At 36.8% G+C, this 24,747-nt stretch overlaps 1 protein-coding gene across 3 annotated transcripts in view; it reads left to right on the top strand.

Annotated features, from left to right (window-relative positions):
* The window catches only part of EYA4 (EYA transcriptional coactivator and phosphatase 4), a 121,194-nt gene extending 97,454 nt beyond the window's left edge, over nt 1-23,740 (top strand). For 2 of the 3 annotated variants that reach the window (XM_053973115.1, XM_053973116.1), the window contains 9 exons: nt 245-387; nt 1,771-1,854; nt 9,899-9,988; nt 15,984-16,042; nt 16,147-16,307; nt 18,420-18,534; nt 20,316-20,437; nt 21,751-21,851; nt 23,506-23,740. In XM_053973115.1, the coding sequence (XP_053829090.1) occupies nt 245-387; nt 1,771-1,854; nt 9,899-9,988; nt 15,984-16,042; nt 16,147-16,307; nt 18,420-18,534; nt 20,316-20,437; nt 21,751-21,851; nt 23,506-23,586 (956 nt within the window). In that variant the 3' untranslated portion in view covers nt 23,587-23,740. The remainder of the gene's footprint in view (nt 1-244; nt 388-1,770; nt 1,855-9,898; nt 9,989-15,983; nt 16,043-16,146; nt 16,308-18,419; nt 18,535-20,315; nt 20,438-21,750; nt 21,852-23,505) is intronic. The other variant, XM_053973114.1, reaches the window with a different exon arrangement.
* Nucleotides 23,741-24,747: the final 1,007 nt, after the last annotated feature.

Raw genomic sequence — 24,747 nt, 5'->3', positions numbered from 1 at the left:
GTATATGTGTCATTTTAATTTTTGTCTTATTCTGTTAAGGTTTATAGTGTATCATTGGTAAAGCCAAAAGTGTGTGTGGCATCTGCTGATCCCATCTACATAAGATAAGCCACATTATCATTCTTTTTATACAACATTTTTACATGTCTCATGTCACTGAGTTTGCATACAGACACGTTGAACTTTGAGGAAAAAAGTTGATTATTTAAAAATCCAGTGCTAATTTTGTCATGAATGGTTACCTCTTCAGGGGAGTTTGACACAGTGCAGAGCCCCTCCACGCCAATCAAAGACCTTGATGAGAGAACATGTAGGAGTTCTGGGTCTAAGTCTCGGGGTAGAGGGCGGAAGAATAATCCATCACCCCCTCCGGACAGTGACTTGGAGGTATGTCTGTGGTAATTGATGAATGTTAATGTGGAGGTTTCTTCTGATGAAGTGTAAATTCTGAATACTGCAGCTGTGAAAATAGCTTAAAGCATTTTAGAAGACATTATGGACTCAGTCTTACTAACTGAATGTAACGGAGAGTAGTAGCTGTTTTAATATACATGCACAGTGAGACTTTACTGTTCTGCATTACGTGTCTGTCAGTTTCTTGTGCAATAGAACCACAAGCCTGTACTCAAAAGTGTCATGTTTTCTTTTAGTTTTTGAAATAGGAAATCTCAAATATATCACTCAGCTTAATTACATGTATTTATGGATGCAATGTAATATGCAGGGTCATCTGGCCATAGCCTTTTAAATATTTAGGCACCAGTTTTTGCTTGTGTTTGTAAATTATATCAGCAGATCTCAGTGAGGCAGCTTACCTCAGTGAAGTTATGGCTGTGCCTTGCAGTGACAGGAGCAGCAGGAAGAAGCACAGTGCCTGTGTGTGTAGGTGACACTCCAGCTGCAGCACCAGGGACATGTTGTGCTGCCTGCCAGTGCTGTGTGTCCCCTGCTGCCACTAAAGAAGTGAAGCAAGCCAGCAGCCCTGGCCTGCCCCACTGCCCTGCCTTCACTGACCAGCCCTGGATACAGCACAAGACAAAATTGTTGCTGGGACTTGGCTGGCCACACGACCTCTCCTGGGGTAGCAGGGTGGGCTGCAGGGCTAGGAACTGAGTGTAAATGCCATTGCTTTTGTTCAGAAACTTCAGAAACTTACTTCTTTTTTTTTTCTTTTTTTTTTTTTTTCTTTTAAAAGGATTTAATTTTTCCAGTGAAAAAGCTAACTTCTTACATTTCAGGGTTTGTTTTTGTTGGTTTTTTTAATTTATTTATTTTTTTACCAGTGAGAATCCAAACAAGTGAAATTGAATGGATGAAACTGAGTTAAAATAATCTGGTTTATCCTACAGTATTATTTAAATTCTATATGGCAGTGGCATATAGCACTTTTACCCAAGATTTTAGTTATACAGCAGAAATAAAAAGAGTCTTGAATCAATAAGACTTGCAGAGAAGTATCTTGAAAGTACTGTTTATCCTTAACAATTATGTTTGACCCAATCACTTTTCTGAAATCTCTATTAGAGAGCTTTTGTGAAAAGCTTTTCAGAGAACAAATAAGAAATAGTTGAAGAGTTAAAAAGTTACTGTCTTTTGACTTTTTACCATGCATGATACACTGTTATTGCTGATTTTCAGAGAAAGCCTGCTCAGTTAATAAGTACTTGGTTAAACTTTTAGAGTCAGTTGATTTTTAGTCTCCCTGGGTGGTGTGGTGGTGGGACTGTTATGTTATTTGTTCAATAATATTTTCCTCTATTCTGTTTTCAGCGTGTATTTGTTTGGGATTTGGATGAAACAATCATAGTTTTTCATTCGCTGCTTACAGGATCGTATGCACAGAAGTATGGCAAGGTATGTGAGCTGTGAATTTTGTGTCAATTCACTGCAGCTATCTGGCCTGACTATGTACATGCTTTTCACCTCTGTGTTCTTTATGGCCCTTATGGGTGAAGTTAGAGGTAAAGTGTACAGTAAACCCCATTTTCAGAGGGTTAATGTGAAGAAGTCAAGGAGAGAAATGAGACACAGACCCTGAATACAATACATGAGGCAGGGCTGAAGCAGATGCTGCAAATAAGAGGAGAATTTATAGAGGAACAAGGATGAGGGTCCTGACATGCGTTGGAAGCGACATTGCAGGGAGATAATAAATGAAGTGCATAAATGGAAAAAACTGACAGTATCTGGAACAGTAGAAGACGAAAGAAGAAACTGAGCTGGTGGGTGAATTTACCAGGAAATTTATGAATAGGATGAGTAAGAGTCTGACTTATTTCAATGCCAGCTGCAGATGTTGTTGATGAATACTGCCTCATTTGACTCCCCACCTTTTTCATTGAATTTTTGGTTCTCTTGGCTGGTTCTGGGATGAGTAATGCTGGGGAGTGAAACCCTCTCCCATGTGGTTTTAAGCATCCTCTCCCCTCCAATGAGTCCAAAAGGAGTTCAGGTCATAGAGCTGTGAGTGGGAAAGCAAGAAGAAAAGCAAGGGAGGCAAAGAGAGGCAGTGGCAGCCTGCAGGAGCTCCGGAGCTGGTGCTGGGAGTCCAGGGAATGGCTGCTTGGACAAGGTGAGAAGGGTCTGGTGTATAGCAACAGGAACAGACTAATGGGAGAGGTAGAGCTAAGGGCCTGGATAAAACAAAAAATCAAAACAAATATGTGGAAGGAGGAAAATGGACAAAGGGGATGTCAGTATGTACATATATTATTTTCTCTGTGCTGTGCTGTTCAATTGAAATTAATGCAAATGTATTTCTTTTTAAGAACATAACCATGTCCATATTGTCTCGGATAAGGGGTTTGTTTAGCATGTTTTCAGTATCTTTATTCTAGCCAGAATCAGAGAAAAGGATGTGAAAAACAGTACATTACAGAAAAGATTGTACAACCCCCTCTCCTACCAGTGGGTTAAAAATGTCAAAGCCAGAACCTGTGGATTGTAACCAGAGAGGGGCCAGTCTTCCATGCAATCAACATTTTGTGGCGATTTAAAAATAAAGCTAACAGGAAAAGTCACAGGCCAAGTGTAAAATCTGAATTTCTGGAATGCTAAGATAAGGATAGGTACTCATGTTTTGTAAAAAACAGCCTTCCTTGCTTTGCGGCTTCCCAGTGCCAGCTCTTTGCACTTTTCAGTACTCTGTCAAAAATCCTTTTCTGCTGTTTTTCAGACGTAACAACAGTGACTGTCAGAACCATTTCCAACTAATAGTTATCAAAACAAGAGAGAAACCTAGCTGAACATGAACTTTTGAATCACTTTGAGAGTAGCCCATAGACTACCACAGGACTTGCTGAATTGTCACAGTGATAAATTTATTTCAGTCTCTTTTGATTGTGCTCTTTGGATGTTTCCAAAATCAACTGTAACACATAGTTTTAAAAATCAGAGCACATTTTGTAGCTCACAAAACACCCGTGGATAACTTTGAAAACTGTCTTGGAAAAGCAACAGAAATGTAATTTCTCTTGGTAAATTAGTAATGGCATATTAACAGATAGTAGTACTGACAGCAGATAAAGTCTTATATAAACCAAAAGTGTCTCAAGGGTTAGTGAAATTAATGTAGTTATACTGCTGAGATCAACATCAGTAAACAAATGTTAAATGCCATGGATGACAATGAAACAAATGGTGTGGAAATACAGAATTCTTAAGTAAAATCCTCTTTTTTCTTTTTTCTCTTTCTCTCTTTTTTTTTTTTTTTTTTTTTTTTTTTTTTTTTTTTCTTTTTCTGGTACTGATAGGTGACATCCACACAAGTAGGGAAAGGTATTCATTTCCAGACCCTATAAAATAAAAGTAGTAGACTTTTTCCTTACTGCAGTGACTGCCATTGCCATATTTACAAAGAACTTGTGTGATGAGTTATTACCAGTGAAAGTCAAATATAAATATTATTGACTGCAAGGAAGCTAGAGCAGTAGGAAAGGGAATACAGGAAGAGCTTATAATGGGTAGACTTTAGCTTTTGTATGTCATTGTAGTGTTGCCTAAATTTAAGGTGGGATGTGTCTCAACCTAAGTGCCTAAGAGGTTAGAAATGGGAGAAGTGAAAGATCACACAGATAGACTTCACTAAGCTTTGGTACCTGACATGTTTAGCACATATGGTCCTTATCTTTTCTGCATATGATTTCCATCTGTATACAAGGTCTTAATCCAGACTGAAGATTGGATTGCTATGAGAATTGGGTAGCTATGAGAGCAAATGCTCCAAGAATTGTGAGGTTGTCAGCAGAAGCCTTGTTATCGCATAGGTCTTTCAAATTTTTTGAGAGAACTGTTTATCTTGGAAAGGTGGTATAAAATTGTTGCCTAACAATGAAAAAAGAAACAGGGTAGTGCAAAATAGTGGAGAAAGTAAATTTTTTAACTGTGATGATTTGCTGTCTGATTTTAAAAAGTAAAAGCATCTAATGTCACACAGATGCTCAGCTGTGAATAACATGTTCTTCCACATATATTTCAGGAGCCTATTTTGTATAGGATAGTCAAGGTACTCACAAAAAAAGAGAAACTACACCTAAAAAAAAAAAAAACCACCAAAAAACACCTTGCAGGACAAGCAGAATTTTCCCCTTCTCCCATTTTTAATTTTTTACATGAGAATAGTGTGTTGTTAAAGCAAATGTTGCTTTAAGGGAAGGCAACTTCTTACACCAAGTGTTCTCACTTCATTCTCAGAAGGAGTGAGATGCTGAGTTTAGAGCTAGTGGGAATATACAAACAGGCAAGGATATTCACCTTCAGTTCTTTCTCATGTACTCATTAACATAAAAACTTTCATTCCTTGTTTTCACCAGCTTTTTCCTGTTTTTTTGAGTACCAGGTGAAAAAAAATCAGGAATTAGTCTTTTAATTTCTCTGTTCTGCTGCAGTTCAGGCTGCATAGGGATGCAGTGAGAGGAGGCGCAGCCTGGCATAGGGATCCACATGTGAGTGCAGGAGCACTCAAGAGCTGCAGTTGTATCTGGAAATAAACACTTTCAAAAGATTTCAACAGTTTAACAAGTGGTTGGAGTAGAAGAGAAAAAGAAAAGTCAAACCAGCATCTCCTTAGGCGAGGAGGGCTTTCACTGGCAGATATTATTTGGAAGGCCTAGATCCAGTAGGCAAGTTTCAGGTTATGTATTTGTCAAGAGAACAGCAGATTTCTGACTTATGCCTAAGAATTTATGAAGCTGAGAATGGACACTCTCCTTGGTATATTCTTGTTCAGCACTTTGCATGGAATAGTAATTATTTCATGTCAGAATTTTCTAGGACAATTATTTGATATCAAAATTTTATAATAACCATGCTTAAACAGAATTAATGATTTGCTGAAGGATGCTGATGTAAGCATCTCATTTAAAAATGGGGCAAATTGCTGCTGCTTATCTAGAGTATAGCTTTAAACCCAACTGAACTGGGAGCGATTTGGCCAGAATTTGGCCAGTGTATCACTTCTGCATTTAAAATATAAAGCTTTCCCAGGAGAATATTCCATGCCTTGCTGTTGTCTACCTGTGGCTGTGTCTCTCTGGCTTTCAGTATATTGGCTATTCTACTGGACTAACTTAGAAAGAGAATAAAAACTACACTACACCTGTGTTAGGTTTCAGGAAAGCTGTGCTGCCTTCCAGCAGTAAGATCACCTCTCACTTTTCCCCTCATTTGCTAATCTGCTTTGTACTTCATGAAATCAGTACACTTCTATTTTTAATTACTTACTGCAATAGCAAATTGTGAACATTGGCATTGGAGCTGTTATATTATGACTTGTGTGGATGATGATGGTTTTTGCAGCTGAGCACCAGTTGACAGATATGGTTTTCTACAATGCTGAGCTCTTAAGTGAGCATTTGTTGATGTGACAGGACACAACAGATGACATCTGTTAGGAGATGTCATCGTCTCTTAAAAGTTTATGAGGTACATTCTTATTCCCTGTGAACAGTGTATATTCTTTGTTCCATTGCATTCCAGTTATTCTTGCTGGTTGAAGGATGATTAAGCTGGAGTTTTTCTAGCTCCAAGCATTTATAGTTTATTCATTTCTCCCAGGTCAATCCAGAGGGCAAGGATTCTCAGATAAATGCTGTAACTCAAAGTGCAACTCTCTAGTAGAAGAATAAAATTCCTTTGTGAGCTTAGAAGACGGAGAATGTGATTTCCAAGTGCAAAAATCAAAAAAAATCCACACTTTATGATCATATTTTGCCATTTTTTATAACATAGGAAATGACAGAAAGTTGTAAAGGAAGCTTCATTAAATACCTTGTACACTTCTTTGGAAAGGACTCAGAAGATTTTTACTACTTACTGTCTGCTTGTCTGGTCATTAAACAAAAAAGCTTTATCACCATTAACACCCATGATGGCACTCCCAAATTCACTCATAAATATTCTCTTGTCGACCTGTATTAATAGTGTATCTCTCATCACCTCCAGTTGTCCTCTCTATTCACTCCCTCCTTGTCTGAGATTGATTTTCCTACTGCCTTCTAGAGAGTGTGGAACAGAAACTCCCTATGGAGTACGTGAGTTTTCCTTCATCAGCTATGGTTATCAAGAAGAGATGTGTTCTCTTCCTCCATCACCATCCACATGAATTTCTCCTGGGACAAGTGTCCCCTCTGAGAGAGTGAGGACTGAACTTAAATCTGAGATTCCTATATAATATAGAGAAGTCTCTTTAAGCTAAAATATTGGTACTTAACATTAGCATTTCCACTTTTTTCCAAGGTCATTTTTTTTTAAGTCTGTTCAGGACAGCCACCCATTGAAAATAACTTCTTAAAAAATTTCTTGTTTTCTTGCTTATTTTTAAGGCTTCATGAATGCAAATTCCTGTCACAATGAATCTACCTGACAGTCTATTTATCTCTTTGTTTTCCAAGTCACTTTGGTGTTTGCAATTTTTTTCCCAGGAAATGAAATTATTTTGAATGTGTGCTGAAACCTGACATTCCAAGATAGTATTAAATACATCTTTTCTACTAATGGACACTGAGCTTTTGGGGCTTTATTCCAGTTACTCTCCTCTTGATCAAAACATTTAAGTATTGGTCCTCCCAGGATATTTTTATCTAGTCTCCCAAGAGGCATTCCAATGGATGGACCAGTCTGGTACAGAAGTCCACAGACAGACAGTCTGGCTCCAGTTTAGTGCCTTCATCCTAACATAACTGAAGTAATTTGTATTTAGGTGTACAGAAGTGTTGTAGCTGGTCTGGGGTCTTCTGCACACTAATGATATCTGGCTAACATCATACCTCTGTGGGCCAGAGAGTTGTTCTTTGTTCTGTGAATTTTCTGGAGAAAACTTCCAGATTTTTTTTTTTAATCCTTTTTTCCTCTGTTGTGTGTGCTTGTGCAGAGTAGCACAAAATACAATTTTGACAGAAGTTCAGTCTGCCTCTTACTAAGTTTTTCAATTTGCTGTGCTAAGGTCTGTATCAACTGCAAGTTTCTTGCTTTCTTTTCAACACTCAGTCCTTTGTGCCACTTGAATCAGTCTGTAACTTCTGCTTCAGGCTGAAAGACAGTAAAATTATGATTGCCATGTTCCTCCATATTGTGCAAACACTATAAAGCCACAAGACCCTTAAAAATCTGCTTTCTTGTCTATTTTTTCATGTGGCGGAAAGAACTTAACATGGCAAGAGCAGATGGAACATAATTTTTAATTCTTGTTAAACAGTTGCAGTGCAAAATTTTGGCCAATTTATTAAGGGAAGAACTGTTCATATCTTGAGAATTCAATTCCAGCAATTCTCCCTAGCAGAAGTTGTACAGGGAGATCCCAGACTGATTTTATGTTAAGCTGAAATGAATTCCCTCTGTTTTGCTTTATTTTATTTTACATACTGTACCTAGCAATAGCCTTCTCATGCCTTTGTCAAAACAGGAGTTTAGGAAATATAATTTTAATAGTAATAGTCAGGCATAACTGGTTACAAAACAACTATTAATAAGCAAATCATAAGAACTTTGTCACATTTATATCTCCCAACTATACTAGGCAAGGCAGGAAATTGTCATACATAGTTGGTAGTTTCTGTAAAAACAAATTGAATTATAACGGAAAATGTTATAGGAAATTTCTGCATTCAAGTCTGCTTCTATCCAGGAAGGGGTAAAAAAGAGGCTGAGAATTAAATATCTGAGATTCCAGTTTTGGAAGCACTCCAGTGAATAACTTATATAAATAATAATGAGTTACCACCTGTGTATAAAATAGTGAACATGCCTTAGTGTTCATGGGATTGAGGTAAAAATGGGTATTGCAAATACCCTCTGTTATATTGTATCTAGGGAGAAAAGATTTATAGTTTACAATGCGCAGAAAAGAAATGCAAACAAAAGAAATGCAAACAAAAGAAATGCAAACACATGTTTATAAGTGATGACATTTTGATAAAAGCATTATGGCTTGATGAGGAATCTCATGAGTCCAGGATATTTTGGTGATTTGTGTTGTCAGTGCCTAACATGAATTTTGCTAATATGTTAATGGTGTTCCTTAATCATCCTCTTGGAAATCTGACCTTTGCACTTGGTGCTGCCTTCAGTCCTGTGACTTTCAAATCCAGTAAACATTGCTATAGAAGACAGCATGGATAAAATTCTGTTCCTGTGTTTGTTTTTTGCTTCTGAAAAGTAGTCTAGATCACTTCAAGGGTTGACATAAAAATATTTCCTTTCACTGCCAGCGAATTGGGTCTAACTTTGGACTGTTACAACTTCTTGAACACTATTCTTCCCTGCAAGTATGACTTTTTCATGAGCAACAGTCAAAGTATGTCAGTGTTTCAGATGTTACCATTAGTTATTAAGTGCTTGAATGCAGAAGCCATCTTTTATTCCATCATTGCAAAGCCCTGGAGTAGTGAGTGTCTGATCCTGGTTGGGAAGCCTTTCATCCTAATGGTAACAAATGATCATTTGAGGTTTTGTGAGATTTTGTTGCTAAATGCTGGTAGCATTTAGACTTTAAATTTCAAGATATTTAAGAAGGGATTTCTGAAAACTTGATCATGTTAGTCAGAGTTTAAATGATGAAATATTTTTTTCATATTTTGATGAGAAGAGGACCGCATGTGTTTTAAAAGTTCACTGCAGTTTTTATGTTAAGCATAAAAAAGTTAACGGAACCCCACAAGCTCAGGCAGATGATTAAGGCAACAATCAAACTAATTACTAGATGTCTGCAAAGCACCAGGGACTGTTACTCTAAACCAAACGTAAGGTAACACAAATCTGCTTTACCTCTCTCCTAGCAAACCTAGGAAATTTGAATTCATTACCTTGCCTTAGCCGTATGCTCAATGCTCTCAGACAGTGTTATTGCTGATCCGGAGATTCGTGGGTCTTGCTGAGGCAGAGCAATTTGAGAGTGTGAAAGACAACCTACAAACAAATGCAACATTTTGAATGAATCTTATCCAGGGACAGGATTCCTGTGTTTCATCAGCAATAAAGGGATGATCTACAGATCAAACAACAAACTTATATATGCCTTCCAAAGGAATGTATGTTCCTACATACATCTTTTATGAAAAGTGCCGTCCCTATTTCCAGTCTTTTTTATACTTGTTTCTGTTTATATTTATATATGTGTTTATGGCCACCAGGTTTTTTCCTGTCACTTCAGCCAGGTTGCAAATTGCTCGGCTTTCAAAAATTTGATTTTTCAGCATCCACAACTCTCTGAATTTTCTCACAAACAGAGGTTAAGCAGTGTCTTATTACAGCATTATATTAAAATAGCTTAATACTGAAAGGATTTCAGGGAAATTTCTTACAGTGTTAATTTTTCAAAACACTTTATATACATCAATTTTTAAAGTAATTCTACTATAACTTAGTGGTATATAATTAGCTAACCTTGTTTTTGTTTTTTAAGGATCCACCCATGGCAGTGACCCTTGGACTGCGAATGGAAGAAATGATTTTTAATCTTGCTGACACACATTTATTTTTTAATGATTTAGAGGTAAGAGTCAAAGGAATGCTAGCACCAGCATTCCTGATTTTTAACTTAGTGGCTTTGCTGTGCATTAGTATTTATTGTGTGTGACATTTCTGCCTATGTAGTTTTTGGGTTTGTCATACTCTCATCGGATAGAGGCTAACCAGGTGGCACTGACTTCCGGTGGCACCAGAGTCCTTCTGTGAAACTCAGTGAGAGAGAGAGAGAATCTGCAAACTACTCATTCCTTTCTTTGTCCTGTCCTTTGGTTTCCATGTATGTAAAGCTGTCTGCTGTCATCTCCAGGATGGTAACATACATGCCTCATGTTCTTTTCTTCAAGTTCTCAATTTGCTTTCAGTGGGTGCCCTCATCTGACCAGAACAGACTGTTCTTCTCTTGACATACCTCAGCAGCCTTTTGGCTACAGGCCCCTGTTACTTGTTCAAATGTAGAATATTCTTTATTTACCTCAAAGAATGCAGCATCAGAGAGCTGGGACTATGATAGATGTTCTGATCAGTGATTTCTCTTTCCAAGGTAACCAGGGAATCAAGGTATTGTCACAATATACCCAGGGAATATAATTTGGCAATTGGCCAGAAAAGGGAGAGACCTTTTTCTAGGAAGTGCCCTTGTGGGCAGCTCACCTATCAGAAGCATATGGATGGACTCTCACAGGGAGAGTGGTCTGGGAAGCAGGTTTGTCAGCTGGGCTCCACAGGTTTTTTATTTCACTCTTAGAGTCTGGGTCTGTTAACACAGACAATGACAACCTACAACCATGTTTCACTCAAGACACAGAGTGAAAAACAGTTTTCAAATTAACCTAGGGGCTTTTCAAACCTTCTGCTTGTCTAAAATGGTTGTTTTCTTACTCAGAGTAGATCCCAGACTTCCCTCCATGGACAGATACTTGCCATGAATGGAAGCTGGAAGACTTCGAAGTTTTGTTTAGAATTCCAGAGAAAGGTCTCTGGTGAGTGAATAGACAAAATAAAGAAAAGTTCAATTTTTCCACCCACTGGGATATTGATTTTGTCTTTTTGTTCCTTCATCAAGTAGGCAGTAAGAAAAGCAGAAGGTACCAGTTTGGGGTTGTCTTCATCATCCCTTACAGATCTCATTTATTCTTAGCTCTTTTTAAGTCAAGAAACTGGAATCTACTTCACCTCACACCTGAACTGCACTTCCTCCTTGCAGCAGCAGAAACCAAAGAAAGTAAAGCCCTGGACATGCTTTTCTCAGTGTGTGCTTTATTGCAGTCCTAGTGAGACAACTCTTGACAATTCAAGTACATTCACTGAATGTTTTCTTCTGGCGCCCTCTACCAGGAAGAGATTCCAAATAAATTTTTCAAAGCATTTCTTAAATTTATTTTTTTACCTTTGCCCCTGCATGTTCAGAGTTTATGTGGCAGGAACAAAATTTAAGCCATTCTGTAGAATCTGTTCTTCAATGTTGTGCTGAGTTCAAGTGGAAGAGTTCAGCAAAATGGAGCTTTGCCATACCTCTTTATTCTTGCTTATGGCCACTGAAACTTCATTCCTTTCTCTCATTATTTATTTTGTCTGTAGATCGCAAGTTCAGCTGTCATAGGTGGATCATTACATTTTGGCTAATCTTCATAGGATGGTTTTAATACCCCTGTCCAAAAACTCATATGCCAGCTCATTCCATAGCTTGGAAAGTTCCCAGTCTGATATAAATAAAAAATACTACTTGGGAGCTGTCTTAGAGAGTCTCGTAAATCAATCAGTTTGATTTGATTAAAAGCAATTTATATATATATATTTAATAATCACAATTTCTACAAGAAATTTAGTACTTTATGGCCCAGAATTCATCTTGGTCTCAAAACCAACTCACAAAATTACCAAAATTCCAAAGTTCATGCGCTGAAATGAGTTGTATGCATACATTTCGGTATGTGCGAGAAGACCAGCAATTTTCTGTCTTCTTAGCAAATAGGGTAAAGTGCCCAAGTATGTAGAGGCATTCTTTAATATGCTGATGGATAAGCTTGTCTGTTTAAATCTGTTTGCAGAGCACATGGCCATTACTGAGTATTGCAGTGCATCTGCATGATGAATATGTCTGAATTCTGAGAACTCCCAGAGTCTGACTTGGGTTCTCTCCCTCATCTCCCCTCCTCTCCCCAGCTCTCTTTCTCTGTCTTCCTCTCTCTCTGTCCTCCCCCAGGGGAGCAGAAATGAGTCCTGAGCTGCTGATGATCATGACCATTAAGACATGACACCTTCAGTTCTCACTGGAGGAAGTGAGATAGTCCTTTATTTGCCAGGCAGATTGCTTATCCGTTCATCATGTCACTTTTTCAGTGGTGAGCCCTCAGATTCCACACCTTCTGTCTTGCTTTCATCTTCAGCCCACAGTACACCTCGTGGCTCTGGACATGACAACTGTAAAGTACTACTGAACCTGTGTACCTGTAACGTTTACTCCAGTCACTACATCCTCTAAACTTTTTTTTTTTTTTCCTGTGTTTCTTGGTTGCAAACACTCCACAGCAGGTTCTAGGAATAATAACCAAGTTACTGAAGTTTTCACATACAAAAATGAAGTTTTCCTTCCTCTATGCAAATCCGTGTCACTGCAGAACTGTTGATGCAGAAATTCCAATCTGCTGAGACATTCTCTGCTGATCAGTAACCCATGTTCTAATCAGCCAAGCTGCATTTTTATTTCAGGCTAGGCTGTTCTCCAGCTACTGCATTCTTAGGGTATAAATTTTAGTTACCTTGAGAAATATCACTTGGGAGGGCAGTTGGTGTTTTGCCATGAAAATAGGCATCTGGTGTTCCAGAAAGTTCACGTGCCTAAACAATGCTTAAGGATGGGACTCAGATTTATAATAATGGCCAAACTAAGGCATTCTCTTTTCAACCAGGTAAGGAGTAAAATCAAGTTTTTCTTCATATCTCAGTATTAATTCTAAGACAGCATTTAGAAATGTTGGTAAGGCTTATTATGCACACCAAAAAAAACAATTTCTGGAAATTGCAAGTAGTAATTCAGACATGAATCTTCCTACTCCATTATTCCACTCCACTTTCAGGTCAGTGAAAAAAGAGTATTCATTTCAAACAAACTGAATTATATTTCAATTTTTATCATTATCCTATCATATTTTAAAGGAGATTTTGTCCTTTTTTTCTCATTAGAAATAGAAATGAAAAATTAAAAATCGGATTTAGGTAAGTCTCAGAATTTGGGAGGCAGTAACACTAGTTTTAACAGAGACTGAATATATATATTAAAAGGGATTTTCAGTATAGCCTAAGAAAGCATAGTACAGTTTTGTGTTCAGCGTGGTAAGTCAGTGTTTTTATTGGATAATGAAATTACTGTCCAGTCCAGGATGATAAGTTTTATCAATGATGTATCAAATTTTCAGGCTCTAAAAATTGCTGCAAAAAATTGACTGCATTCAGATATAATTTAGATTAGTATTGCTTCAAGCAAAAGCTAGATATTATACTTAGATTCCTTTCCTGTATTTGCTCTAATAGGAAATGTATTTTTATGTTTCTTAGTTTTGACATTGCACTGACAGCCACTGTGACTTGAGCTTAACCAGTACCGTAGCTGATGTAAAAAATATTTTACTTTAATATTTAAATTGACAGAGAATTTGCTTTCTTTCCTTCTTTCCTATAACTCTGTGGTGTCATTTAAAAGCAAACTCAGACGTAGTGTTGTGCCACCAATTTCCTTTTTCTTTTGAGAAAAGTGGAGAACTATCTCAAATCTGCTCTAACTGCCCACTTCTTCTTTTTCTATGGCCAGATTTTTCCACACCATGTAAGTGAATTTGTAAAAGGTAAATGTTTTAGTTGAAGTAGATAAGTAAACAAGAAAACAAAGTAAAAGAAAACAATGAGTGATGGGCACATGAGCTTGTTTCTTGGTCAGAAAATGCGTATTGCCAGCACATAGAGAGGAGATGACCCATAGATAGAGAGGAGAAGAGGAAGGGGGAAAAAGAGGAAGTTGGAGAGTGCTGTTGGGTTTGATCTACTATATAACACACATGTTAACTCCTATATTAACAACCTTCTTGCAGGGACAAGGAGGTGAGTAATCAGAAAACTGCATGGTTCTCTCATCCTGTTTCTGGAGTCAATCACAGAATCACAATGAACCAACTGTGAGACAAAAAAAATTAAACAGCTGAGCTTTTGCCGCCCACTCATATTTAACGTAATAATGACATTATCAGCAGAACAGTTACCTAGAATTTTCAAGGCTGGAACAATGTAGCTGAAAGGCTTAACAAAACCCAAACAGCAGCAGACACTCCTTATCCATCAAGGCTTTTGTGTACCCTCCATTTAATTAGTCCACCTTCATATCCATAGGATTTTTAAACTTTTGAACTTAACACTTTTACAAGCTCCAGGGAAATCTGTGAAGGTGATAGGGAAGCCAGATATTGCCCAGACGTTGCAAAATACAGAGTCATAATTTTTCCCAGTAGGATTTTTTGTCTGATTTTTGAGTTCCTATCCTCCACTGGGTGAAGCACAATTGCATTTCTTTTCTGGACTGTAAATGATGAATAAAGATAAAGAAAATATCCCTTTATTTTCTCTCTTCATCTGCTATTTACATCCAAAAGAGCAAAGTATTCTACAGCTCAAGATAATCTCCTCAGGCAGAACTAAAAAAATTATTTCTCCAGTGAGGGGAAGAATGCTTCATTCCTGTTCCTTGAACACAGCTCTATTATCCTATCTTAATGGATTAATCCACATAAGCAGAGACTGGCAACTCTAGCTTTGTCCCAATATTTTAAATTATGATTGCTTGTATGATGCAATGAAATTAAGTATTTGAAAATTAAATAATATGTATTTTTTATACAAAATTGCCCTTTTTTAACAACTTAGTTCACACGAGTAAAAGTCTCTTAAGTTTTTGTTCATTGCAAAGCAAACAAAGTAGAAAGATGAAATGGTAATTCCCTAAATTCACACTCTAAGAACTTGTGGCTTACACATTTAGAAATCAATCCTCTGTTCAGATTTATCCTTTATCTGTACAATTTACCACTGTTATGAGACAAAGACTGGAAACTTAGAAGGACATACCTCTGCATGTCACAGAGAGCCTGAATTAAGTGCTGACCTAAATGAACACTGAATTTCAGATGTGTCTTTAGGTTAAGATCTTAGTTCAAGCAACTAGAGAAAACAATTATATAATGCATGATGGCTTGGCTCATATATTTACTTCTGTTTTCACCACAATTTCTTATCTTTATGCTGTAACCACTGTGCAGATAAGGAAATTTGATAGCTGTCCAATTGTAAAACCATCTTGGAGGGGAATTCATATTTCCAATGTACCTCAGTTCCCTCAAGTTCTTTCCATCCCTTCCAAAGTCAGGAATTAATCAAGTTCTGTAGGAGTGCTGATTTTATGCGATTTTTCAGCTAAAGGCACTCACATAAATTAATAGAAGAACCTGATAAGTGTCCAAACTATTTAACTTAACTTTTATGCCTGTTGAGGTTTACCATCAATTGCTTTTAGTGAGTGAGAAAATAATGTTTATATGATTTTCAAGTATTGTTATACTAGGGAGACTGCAAATGACATTTGCAATTTTTGTGGCTTTAAATTTAAGATAATTTTATTCCTAAAAATCACACCAAAATTGCATATTGCTTTTCTAAAGGTCTGTTTTAACTAGTGATTTAGAAGTGAGTGTAGAAGTTGAAGGTTATACTTTTTTAAAGATGTTGATGGCAGTAGGAAGCTGTGGGTGTGCACAGGCTGCCACCTTCTGGTGCAGCCAGTGGCCTGCACCGCTCGTTTCTTATCTGTGCTAAGGCTGTGGGGAGCGCAGAGTCATTCGGGTTGGAAAATACCTCTAATATCCCCTAGTTCAACCATTAGCCCAGCCCACCGTGCTCGCCACTAAACCGTGACCCCAAGTGCACTCTCTGCTAAGATAAATTTGTCATTTGGGTTTGCTTTCTTTTCTTTCTAACAGGAATGTGATCAAGTTCATATAGATGATGTTTCTTCAGATGATAATGGACAAGACCTAAGGTAAGATACAGAAATTTTTTTTTTCTTTTTTTTTAAGATGAAATAATTTAAGCATTTACAGGAATACATTGTATTTATTTTTACTGTATTTTGGGTGTTTGCAGTACCTACAGTTTTGCAACTGATGGCTTCCATGCAGCTGCAAGTAGTGCAAACCTTTGTCTGCCAACAGGTGTAAGAGGAGGGGTTGACTGGATGAGGAAGCTGGCTTTCCGTTACAGAAGAGTAAAAGAGTTGTATAATACTTACAAGAACAACATAGGAGGTGAGTTCAATTATCAAAAACAACTTTAAATGCTGATCAGTCTAAGCTGCATGGTGATGAGCTGCCACGCAGGGAAGGAGCCTGGGAAGCCACAGAGGGAATGGAGAGTGGTATGACTGAACCAATGGCTGTTGAAAGCTACTGACTGTAAAGGCAAAGCCACATGCTGTTGTGCACGGGAAATGCAGTTGGGAAAACAAAGCAAGCTTCCATTTAGCTTCCACAGAGCCAATTTTCCTCCCTCAGAGCCAGCTAGTCTTACCTTACTGATTTGTTGAACCACTTATTCTACCTCAGATTTGCTGTTGCTCTAGGAAAGACATTGTATAGTTTCACAGCACAAATTGGTTGTGAATGGCCATTTCCACCATACATTTTCATGATCTGGTTGGTAACAACACTGTCACCTAAACTTTCTGCAGGGTACCTGCTAATCTCTTTTCACCAGTGGATGCAAGAATATTCTATCACTTATATGGTTATTGCCATGCCAATAACTCCTTTTGTTGACTCTGTAGCTTACACAGTTTTGTCTCCAGTTAGTCCAAATTTCATTTGGGACAAGAATTTTGCTGTTACTGTTTTAATTCATGGACTTGCTTATGTCTGCACTAGCAGATTGTAGGCAATCAAGCAGCAGAGCCAAAAGAATCTGTTCTAGAGAGTCCTGTGTGCCTTGCAGAGACAGACAGCCTACTTCTGAGGAGGGAAATGTGTCAACTGACCCCCTTAACAATAGACTGTGAGGACAAGGAATACTTAGAAGTCTTCAATAATTGCTACAGTCACGTATTTTCACTCTTAGTAATTCAGTCTTTCCTTACCACAGGATGAAGCAGTAGGACCAAAGGGTGGTAGTAGCGGGCTGAATTTCACTTGCCCTACTTTGCCCTTCATTGGTGTTGTGAATAGAGTTGTTATATATTAATAATTCTTGAAACAAAGAAAGACCAAAAGTTTACTGGATGTTCTTGTATCTCCTGATGCATCTAAGATTCTGAAGCTGCTGCATTTCATAAAACCTTTAACACCGATAAGAGAACAAATCCAAGAGCACAGGACAGGGAAACACACTGAGAGGAACAAAACATTGCAAACAGAGTGCAGATATATAGTGCACTGGATTAAGGTTTTTATTGTCTCCTGCATATCCTTCATCTGAAATATAAGCCATCCTTAATGGGCAAGTTTCTTCATTTGTCCTCCACATCTTAGCATTTTTAGTAATCTTCTTAGCTTATCTGTATAAGTTTATTTCAAAAGAGCTGCTAGAAATTATCAGAAGGCAAGATTAATCCATATATTTTTAGGTTGTTTCACTTCTGATTTTTTAAGTCAATCATCATCACTTGTTCCAAAGACAGTCATCATCACTTAGAGGGTGTGAAAGAGAAAAGGGATACTAAAGCTCAGGAAGCCTATTTCCCTGCTCTTCCATGACCAAATCTATCTTTAAAATACCTTGGTTCCAGCAAATTCATGTCTCAACATTCAATAGGCTGGGAATTTTTAAATGTCTGACAATTTATACCCAAAAAGAGATTTTGAGGACTAACTTTTAAGGACCAGCTGAGATATGAGAACATAAGATGTGCAGCCATTTCAGGCTCTAAATGCTGTAAAAGGGACCAACTACAACAGGACATGAAGACCAAGCCATCAGCAAACAAATGTATTTCTGTATGTATACTATCTGCAGAGTCATAAGGGCAGTTTTAAACAGTTTTTTCTAAAGTTATCTTCTTTTGTGACCATCTTCACCTATGATCCCAATGACATGGATCTCCTTGTCACTGCCTCTGATAATGAGAATAATATATGTGAGAGGAGCTGGTTTAAAAATATGTGTTTCTGAAAGGAATACTTTGAAATGAAGCCTGATACATAAAGAAATGCAACTAATTATTGTTATTATTATCTGAAATACTATCTGACATTCCTTCATATAGTGAAGTACAAATAAAACCTAAGATTTCCTGATCATTGAAGACAATAGATTTTCTCTTTGATATTATTTTCAAGATGTAGTAGAATTTAAAATAGAAACAATTACCATAAACCCTATCTGATACAGAATTTAATTCTATTTTTCTCACTTTTCTTACATTAAAGGACTCCTGGGTCCCGCTAAAAGAGATGCATGGTTGCAATTAAGAGCAGAAATTGAAGCTCTGACAGATTCCTGGCTAACAAATGCACTTAAGTCATTATCAATTATCAGCACAAGGTATGTATCTGAGTCTGCTGCAAAAAAAAAAAAAAGTTTCTAGACATGTAATGGATATTTTTTTACATTTTAGATTACAATAAATTAGTGCCTTTAAAGAACAGAGCAGGTCTACTATGACTTTTGAATAGCACACAGGAAAATTGGAAAGTGGTTTCATTTACCCTGATTCCAACATTTACTAAAGATAGTATGAAATTTCTTCTCAAAGGTGTGTACATTGAAAGTGTATTGTAGAATTCTGAGACAGATTTTAATTTATTACCTTGTGGATAGCATTCTCTGAACTCCACAGCTCTCTGTTCTGTCCTTCAATGTTTGTGCCTATTTGCAGTGCTACCTAAATACTGTATAGATACCAGAATATAAGGGCATTTTTATTCTGTCCCTCCAAGCAAATCAGTATATCTTAGTATAAATCTTAAGTTTTCATAAGAGCAAAAATCTCTTTTAACTCAGTTAAAAGTCTGAGTTCCCAATATTGGGACATAAAATGTATTGTTCCAGAAACATTGAACAAAAAACTTAAATGTTTTTCCTTAAAAACTGTGAACCCTGCTGCTACTTACTAAGCCATGCAATATTTATCTTTCCAGAAATCCTAAAAAATCCTAGTTTTAAACCACAAAAAAGAGCAGCATTAAGTAATCTTGCTTTCTGAACATGTCTGGGAAAAGACTCAGTGTCAAGTGGAAAGACACAAAAACCTTAATTTCAACATAACAATTTTTGCAATATGCTTATCTCTTAATTGTTTATTTAACAATGTGTGAAGCACTTCAGGAGGAAAACAGTAACAAATTTGTGTAAGCTGTTGTGTTTAGCTCTGCATTTCTTTCTGAATTGTTAGTCTTCAGAGAGACTTCTGGTAACAAAATTGAGCATTGGTGGATGAGTCTGGAAAACTGGAAAAAAAGTCTGTTATCCTTCACTCAGGTTTCTTAAATAATAGTCATGTCTTCAAAGAACTGTACAACTGTAAACCTTCAGAAGCTACCTGTGAATCAGCTGAACATTCCTGTTAGGTTGCTAACAGGAAATTGAGATATATTTGTGATAAAGGTGAAAATAGTAGCCTAGGGCCTTGCTTGGAATTTGTGGAAATGCCAGAAGGAAAACTCACAGGTATTTACTTTCAGCTCCACGTCCACATCATGATCATGCTCATGTTTCAGCCTGTGAGTGCCTGAAATATCTCAGCTCTGAGTTCTCTGGCCTGCACAACTTCCCCATTCAAGTTTTCATCCTCACCATTCAATGCTAGCTTATCAACATGATCATTCTTATCTCTCCCCCTCTTCAGAGATAGTCTTACTCTTGACACTTGAAGAAAGTGATGCCATTGTGGAGAAAAGTGTAGATAAAAGATAGATAAAAAACTAACAAATCATGTTTTTGTATTCTCTTAACACTTTTATTTTGCTGGTAACTACTGACAATTAATTGCCAGCATGAAAATTATGCTTTCAAAACATTCTAATAACTTGTTTTGTAGGTTGCTGATGGTCTTAAATATCTGTATTTTACTAGATCCATCTTCAAAGACCTAGTTTTTATAAACCATAGTGTAATACTTCCTACAAATCAGGCCTACATATTTTTAAAGGATTTCACCAGGGGTTTTATGTACATTTTCTGTAAGTGATGGTGCTGAGCAGCTCTACTGTGTGAATGGAAGTAAATGTTGAGGGATCATTATGCTCTCCACAGCTAGTTCACCTCATCAACATTTGGGTACTGTTTTAAAACTATTTAAACTTAAACTATTTCTCTTATTTTAGGAGTAATTGTGTAAACGTGTTGGTAACAACAACCCAGCTTATCCCAGCACTTGCAAAAGTTCTACTATACAGCTTAGGAGGAGCTTTTCCTATTGAAAATATATACAGTGCAACCAAAATAGGTAAGAAAATTATTCTTTCATCCATTCTGACTACACTGCATTACCTTTTTTTTTTTTCTTTACAGTAATGGATGTATTCCAAAACACTTTCCTGACACTTAGCAGTTTTAGTTATGAGATTTAGGCATTGCATGTGTTCAGATGTGTTTATGTCAAAGAATTCCAAAATCACCTTATTTTCAATGATGCCTAAAGGAATAAAGATTCTGATTAAAAGTCTCAGAAACTCCTCAGTATGGTGCAGAAAACAAAAAACTTGCAGAAGAGAATGAAGAAAAGTTTTTTGTGAATTCAAATCTGAGCAGAAATCCTGTTAAATTAGCCTCTGCTCTGACCTTCAGATCTATGCAAGCCAGACCACAGCTTCACAAACCTTTTCCTGAGGCATAGTAGGTCAGTGATGGGAATGACAGGTGTTACTGACAGAACCTGTGTTGCTGGATAACAAAAGGGCACTTCCGCATTCTGTTCACAACTGTGTCCCTTTTGTGCATTATGGTTTGGAAATGTATGGTTTCTGGAAATTGCATCCAAAACTGAAAACCAAGAAAAGCAGTCATTCCTGAGAAATGTGATGCAACGTACAATGAAATGACTGATAATTTTGCAGATTTTACCAATCAGCAATTCAGGAATGCTTCATTTCTATACCTACGACAACCTTTATAGCATGGAATGTGTCACTTCATTGACAAAAGCATTGCAATATGTTTCATAAATTATTTTCACAAGGGAAAAAGCAGTGCATACTCTAGCAGTGTCAGGCAGAACTATTACCTCAGTCATCATTTAATTAAATTTTTTCATTACTACATCACTCATTGTTGCAGATATATTAGAATTAAAATTTCTACTTTCCTTGTAAGAATATTATTACAATCACAAGGAAATATTTAAATTAAATTATTCATTTGCTAACCTATTCATTTTTGCAGTGCTGCTAATTCCTTTGTCTTAGTGGCTTTCCTGTAATGATTAAGAGATCTGGTTTTACCTGAAACATCTTAGTGTCACTAAGGGAATCCATTACTTCTTACCAGATTTGGCTCTAAATCCCAAGGCTGGGAACTTTTTAAAAGTAGCAGTAGCAATGTCTTACCACTGCAAAAATCCTCTGTAAGGCTTCACCATAACTCACTTGATAGCTTGAATAAATAGTGCATTGTTTTTCAGGCAAAGAGAGCTGTTTTGAGCGTATAGTGTCCAGATTTGGCACTAACATAACTTATGTTGTGATTGGAGATGGCCGAGATGAGGAGCATGCAGCTAATCAGGTAACTTCACTCTGAACTCTTATCTCATTTATCTTCCAGGAAAAGAAAGTTGCTTTGAACGAATAATGCAAAGGTTTGGCAGAAAAGTAGTATATGTTGTAATTGGGGATGGTGTAGAAGAAGAACAGGCAGCAAAAAAGGTAACCTGTCTTCTGAAATGTTGGTGTGATACGTAGCTACTAATGCAAGCCTTTCTGTTTGCATTTCTGTCAGTGTTGCACAAAATGACAAATAATTTCAGTCCACAGATGCAAGCCAACAAGAGCATGATGAGATCAACACTTAGAGCAAAACGAACCATTTGGATTCTAGCATTTGCTTCAATTCACTTTGGAAAGAAAAAAAAAAACAAAACAAAAAAAATATTTTTAAAACAGATGGAAAAATAATGCAGAAAAAATGTCTGACAAACTTCAAGCAAATTAAAAGATAAACAGAAGAGATAGAAAGGGTTATGATATGATGGTTGGGGGGTGTTTTTCTTAAAATGCTGAAATTATGAATGCTTCAAGAGAAGTGTTACAGAGAATGTGGAAAACATCTATAGGACTGTGCAAATTTTTTTTTGCTAAGATAGATGAAGATCCATAGTTTACTGGGGCAAATATGATAAAAATATAATTTGCTTCAAGAAAGACATATCTGCTAAAGGAAAAAGAACATAAGGTAGAGACTGTGCACCAAATCTGTGTTTCTAAAAAACTGTTTCTTAGTTTCCTTATTATGATAATTCAAGTCTAATTTCAGTAGAAAAGTTTTTAATATTCAGAAACATATCAAATTAATAATTTTTGCCATGCTTCCCAGTATAACCCCAGGAAGCGTGCAGAAATTGATTTTTTTTGCCTCACAATGTCTGTACGGGACCAGTAATGTAAATCTTATTGTGCTAGGAGTAGCAAAATAAAGCACTCTCATAGCATTGGAGTGGAGTTGGAACACTCTCTTAGTAGTTGGAGTGGAAACAAAATGGAAATAACCAAAATGCTCATTCCAAATGGTTCCTTAATATAGGTACAGTACTGGTGATGGGTCCTTTATAATTTTTTGCTAAACAGTGGTGGTTGGATTGTGGGCTTTCTGGTTGGGCATGCTTTTTCCTTAACATTGGCTATATTGCATGGATAGATGTAGAATTCAGAGAGATGGATGAATATAGCACATTTCAAATAGATCTAAACACAACATGGTAGTATGTAGTTTTTTTTTTTTTTGTTCTGATGAGCTATTGAAAGAGAGTAGTGTGTATACCTGCATCTCTCACAGACACTGATGCTTTCTGCAACACAAATTATATTTTCTTAAACTAGAAATGTGTTATTTTCTTATCCAAAGACATTTCTTTTTCTGCCTGGATGGAGAAAAAATGTAATTCAGCTCTGTTTTGAAGTGCTGAGTGAGAAGCATCTTTTCATGGAAGTCATATAGTCCTGCAAATGATGATTCAGTATTTTGCAGTCAAATAGGTGGAGCATTAAATGATTTCCTATTAATGCTCCTTTGTACAGGCTTGCGTGCTAACAATAAGCAAGTAGCTCTTACTAAGTAACAGGCATTTTTCCAAAGAAACTATTAAAAAAGGCTATCATTTAATTATTTTAACTTCAGTTGAGCTACTAAGCTCAGATCTGTTTTGGTCTGATTTTTGTCAGTACTTGAACAGCAAAAATCAATCCAGAAACACAGTGGTGTAAGATAGGTGCTGGTAATCTCTAACTATCCTTGTGTGTCGTGTGCTGCCCTGTGTCACAGTGTTCATCTTTCCTGACCTTTTCCCTCCTCTAACAAACACAGCACAACATGCCTTTCTGGAGGATATCCAGTCATTCGGACCTCTTGGCTCTCCATCAAGCACTGGAACTAGAGTATTTGTAACTGTGTTCTAAAGCTGGTGATCCTTTTATATATATATATGTATATATATATATATATATACATACATATATATATATATGTATACATATTTCAAGTACACTGAATTTTTATGTGTGATTCAATGCCTCTGGCTTTACACATATGAATTGTCTTAAGAAGGGAAGAAATATTTGGAATTAAAAATTCCAAATTGAAGAATTCAGATTGCTGAATGGAGTTAAAACATTAGTGCTACATAAGAAAGCTCTATGGTCTTATACATGCAACGTTTTTAAATGAATTAAAACTGTGGAGGTTGCTGGTACACACCAAGTGAGCCCTGACAGGAGTGAACAAAGGACTCGAGCTGGCAAAGCACCAAAACGAATTTTCCAGCCAACGAGGTGGTGTTCAACAACATTCCTCAAAATGGGATATATTCTCAGCACTGAGGTTTGAACCAGACTTTAGCCTACCTAACCCAAAAAATCTGAATTGGAATGCACTCAGACTGTATAATGACAATCCTGTCTAGACGTGTAATTTGTGTAAATTATTGATGAAAATAATTTACTGTGACTTTATTAGCAGCTGATTTTGGAAGTGGATGCAATTTTTCTTTCTTTTTTTTTTCGGGGTGGGGGCAGGGGAGGGAAAGGGTTATATAATATTGTCTCTTTTATAAGTTTGGCAAACAGAATGTGCATATGATGTGTTGTGCCTTAAAGAGAAGACTGTGTTTGTGTGTTATAATGTAATTTTGGTTAAAAACTCTGTAGATAAACAAAAAAACCTTTGTGATATTTTTTGACATGACCAAATTTGAAATTCAAAGAAATCAAAGAGCAGGGCTGCACCAAAGAATTTAAGTATTTGTTGCAGTAAGAAAAAATAATAAAGCAAAGTTTGTGTTTTTATTTGGATTCTGAATAATTCCACTGATTTTTTGAGTAAAGTTAAGAAAATATTGGGAGGTTGATACTGGGGACCGCTACCTGGAAAGGTAAAAGAAGAAGTAATGTTTAACACGTTCAGCATCATTTCTTGATTCTCCAGCAAGAGAACTAAGAGCCATATTCATTAATTACCAAGTCCACTGAAAGCCATACAATGAGTGCATCTGCTGTGTATAACAGAACAAAGTTCCACCCAGCAGGGAAAGTGTTCAGGTGGCATTACTAG

This window comes from Vidua macroura, chromosome 3 (assembly GCF_024509145.1).
Source record: "Vidua macroura isolate BioBank_ID:100142 chromosome 3, ASM2450914v1, whole genome shotgun sequence".
NCBI lineage: Eukaryota > Metazoa > Chordata > Aves > Passeriformes > Viduidae > Vidua > Vidua macroura.
The sequence above is the reverse complement of the archived record's forward strand: the minus strand, read 5'-3'. Positions and strand labels throughout refer to the sequence as shown.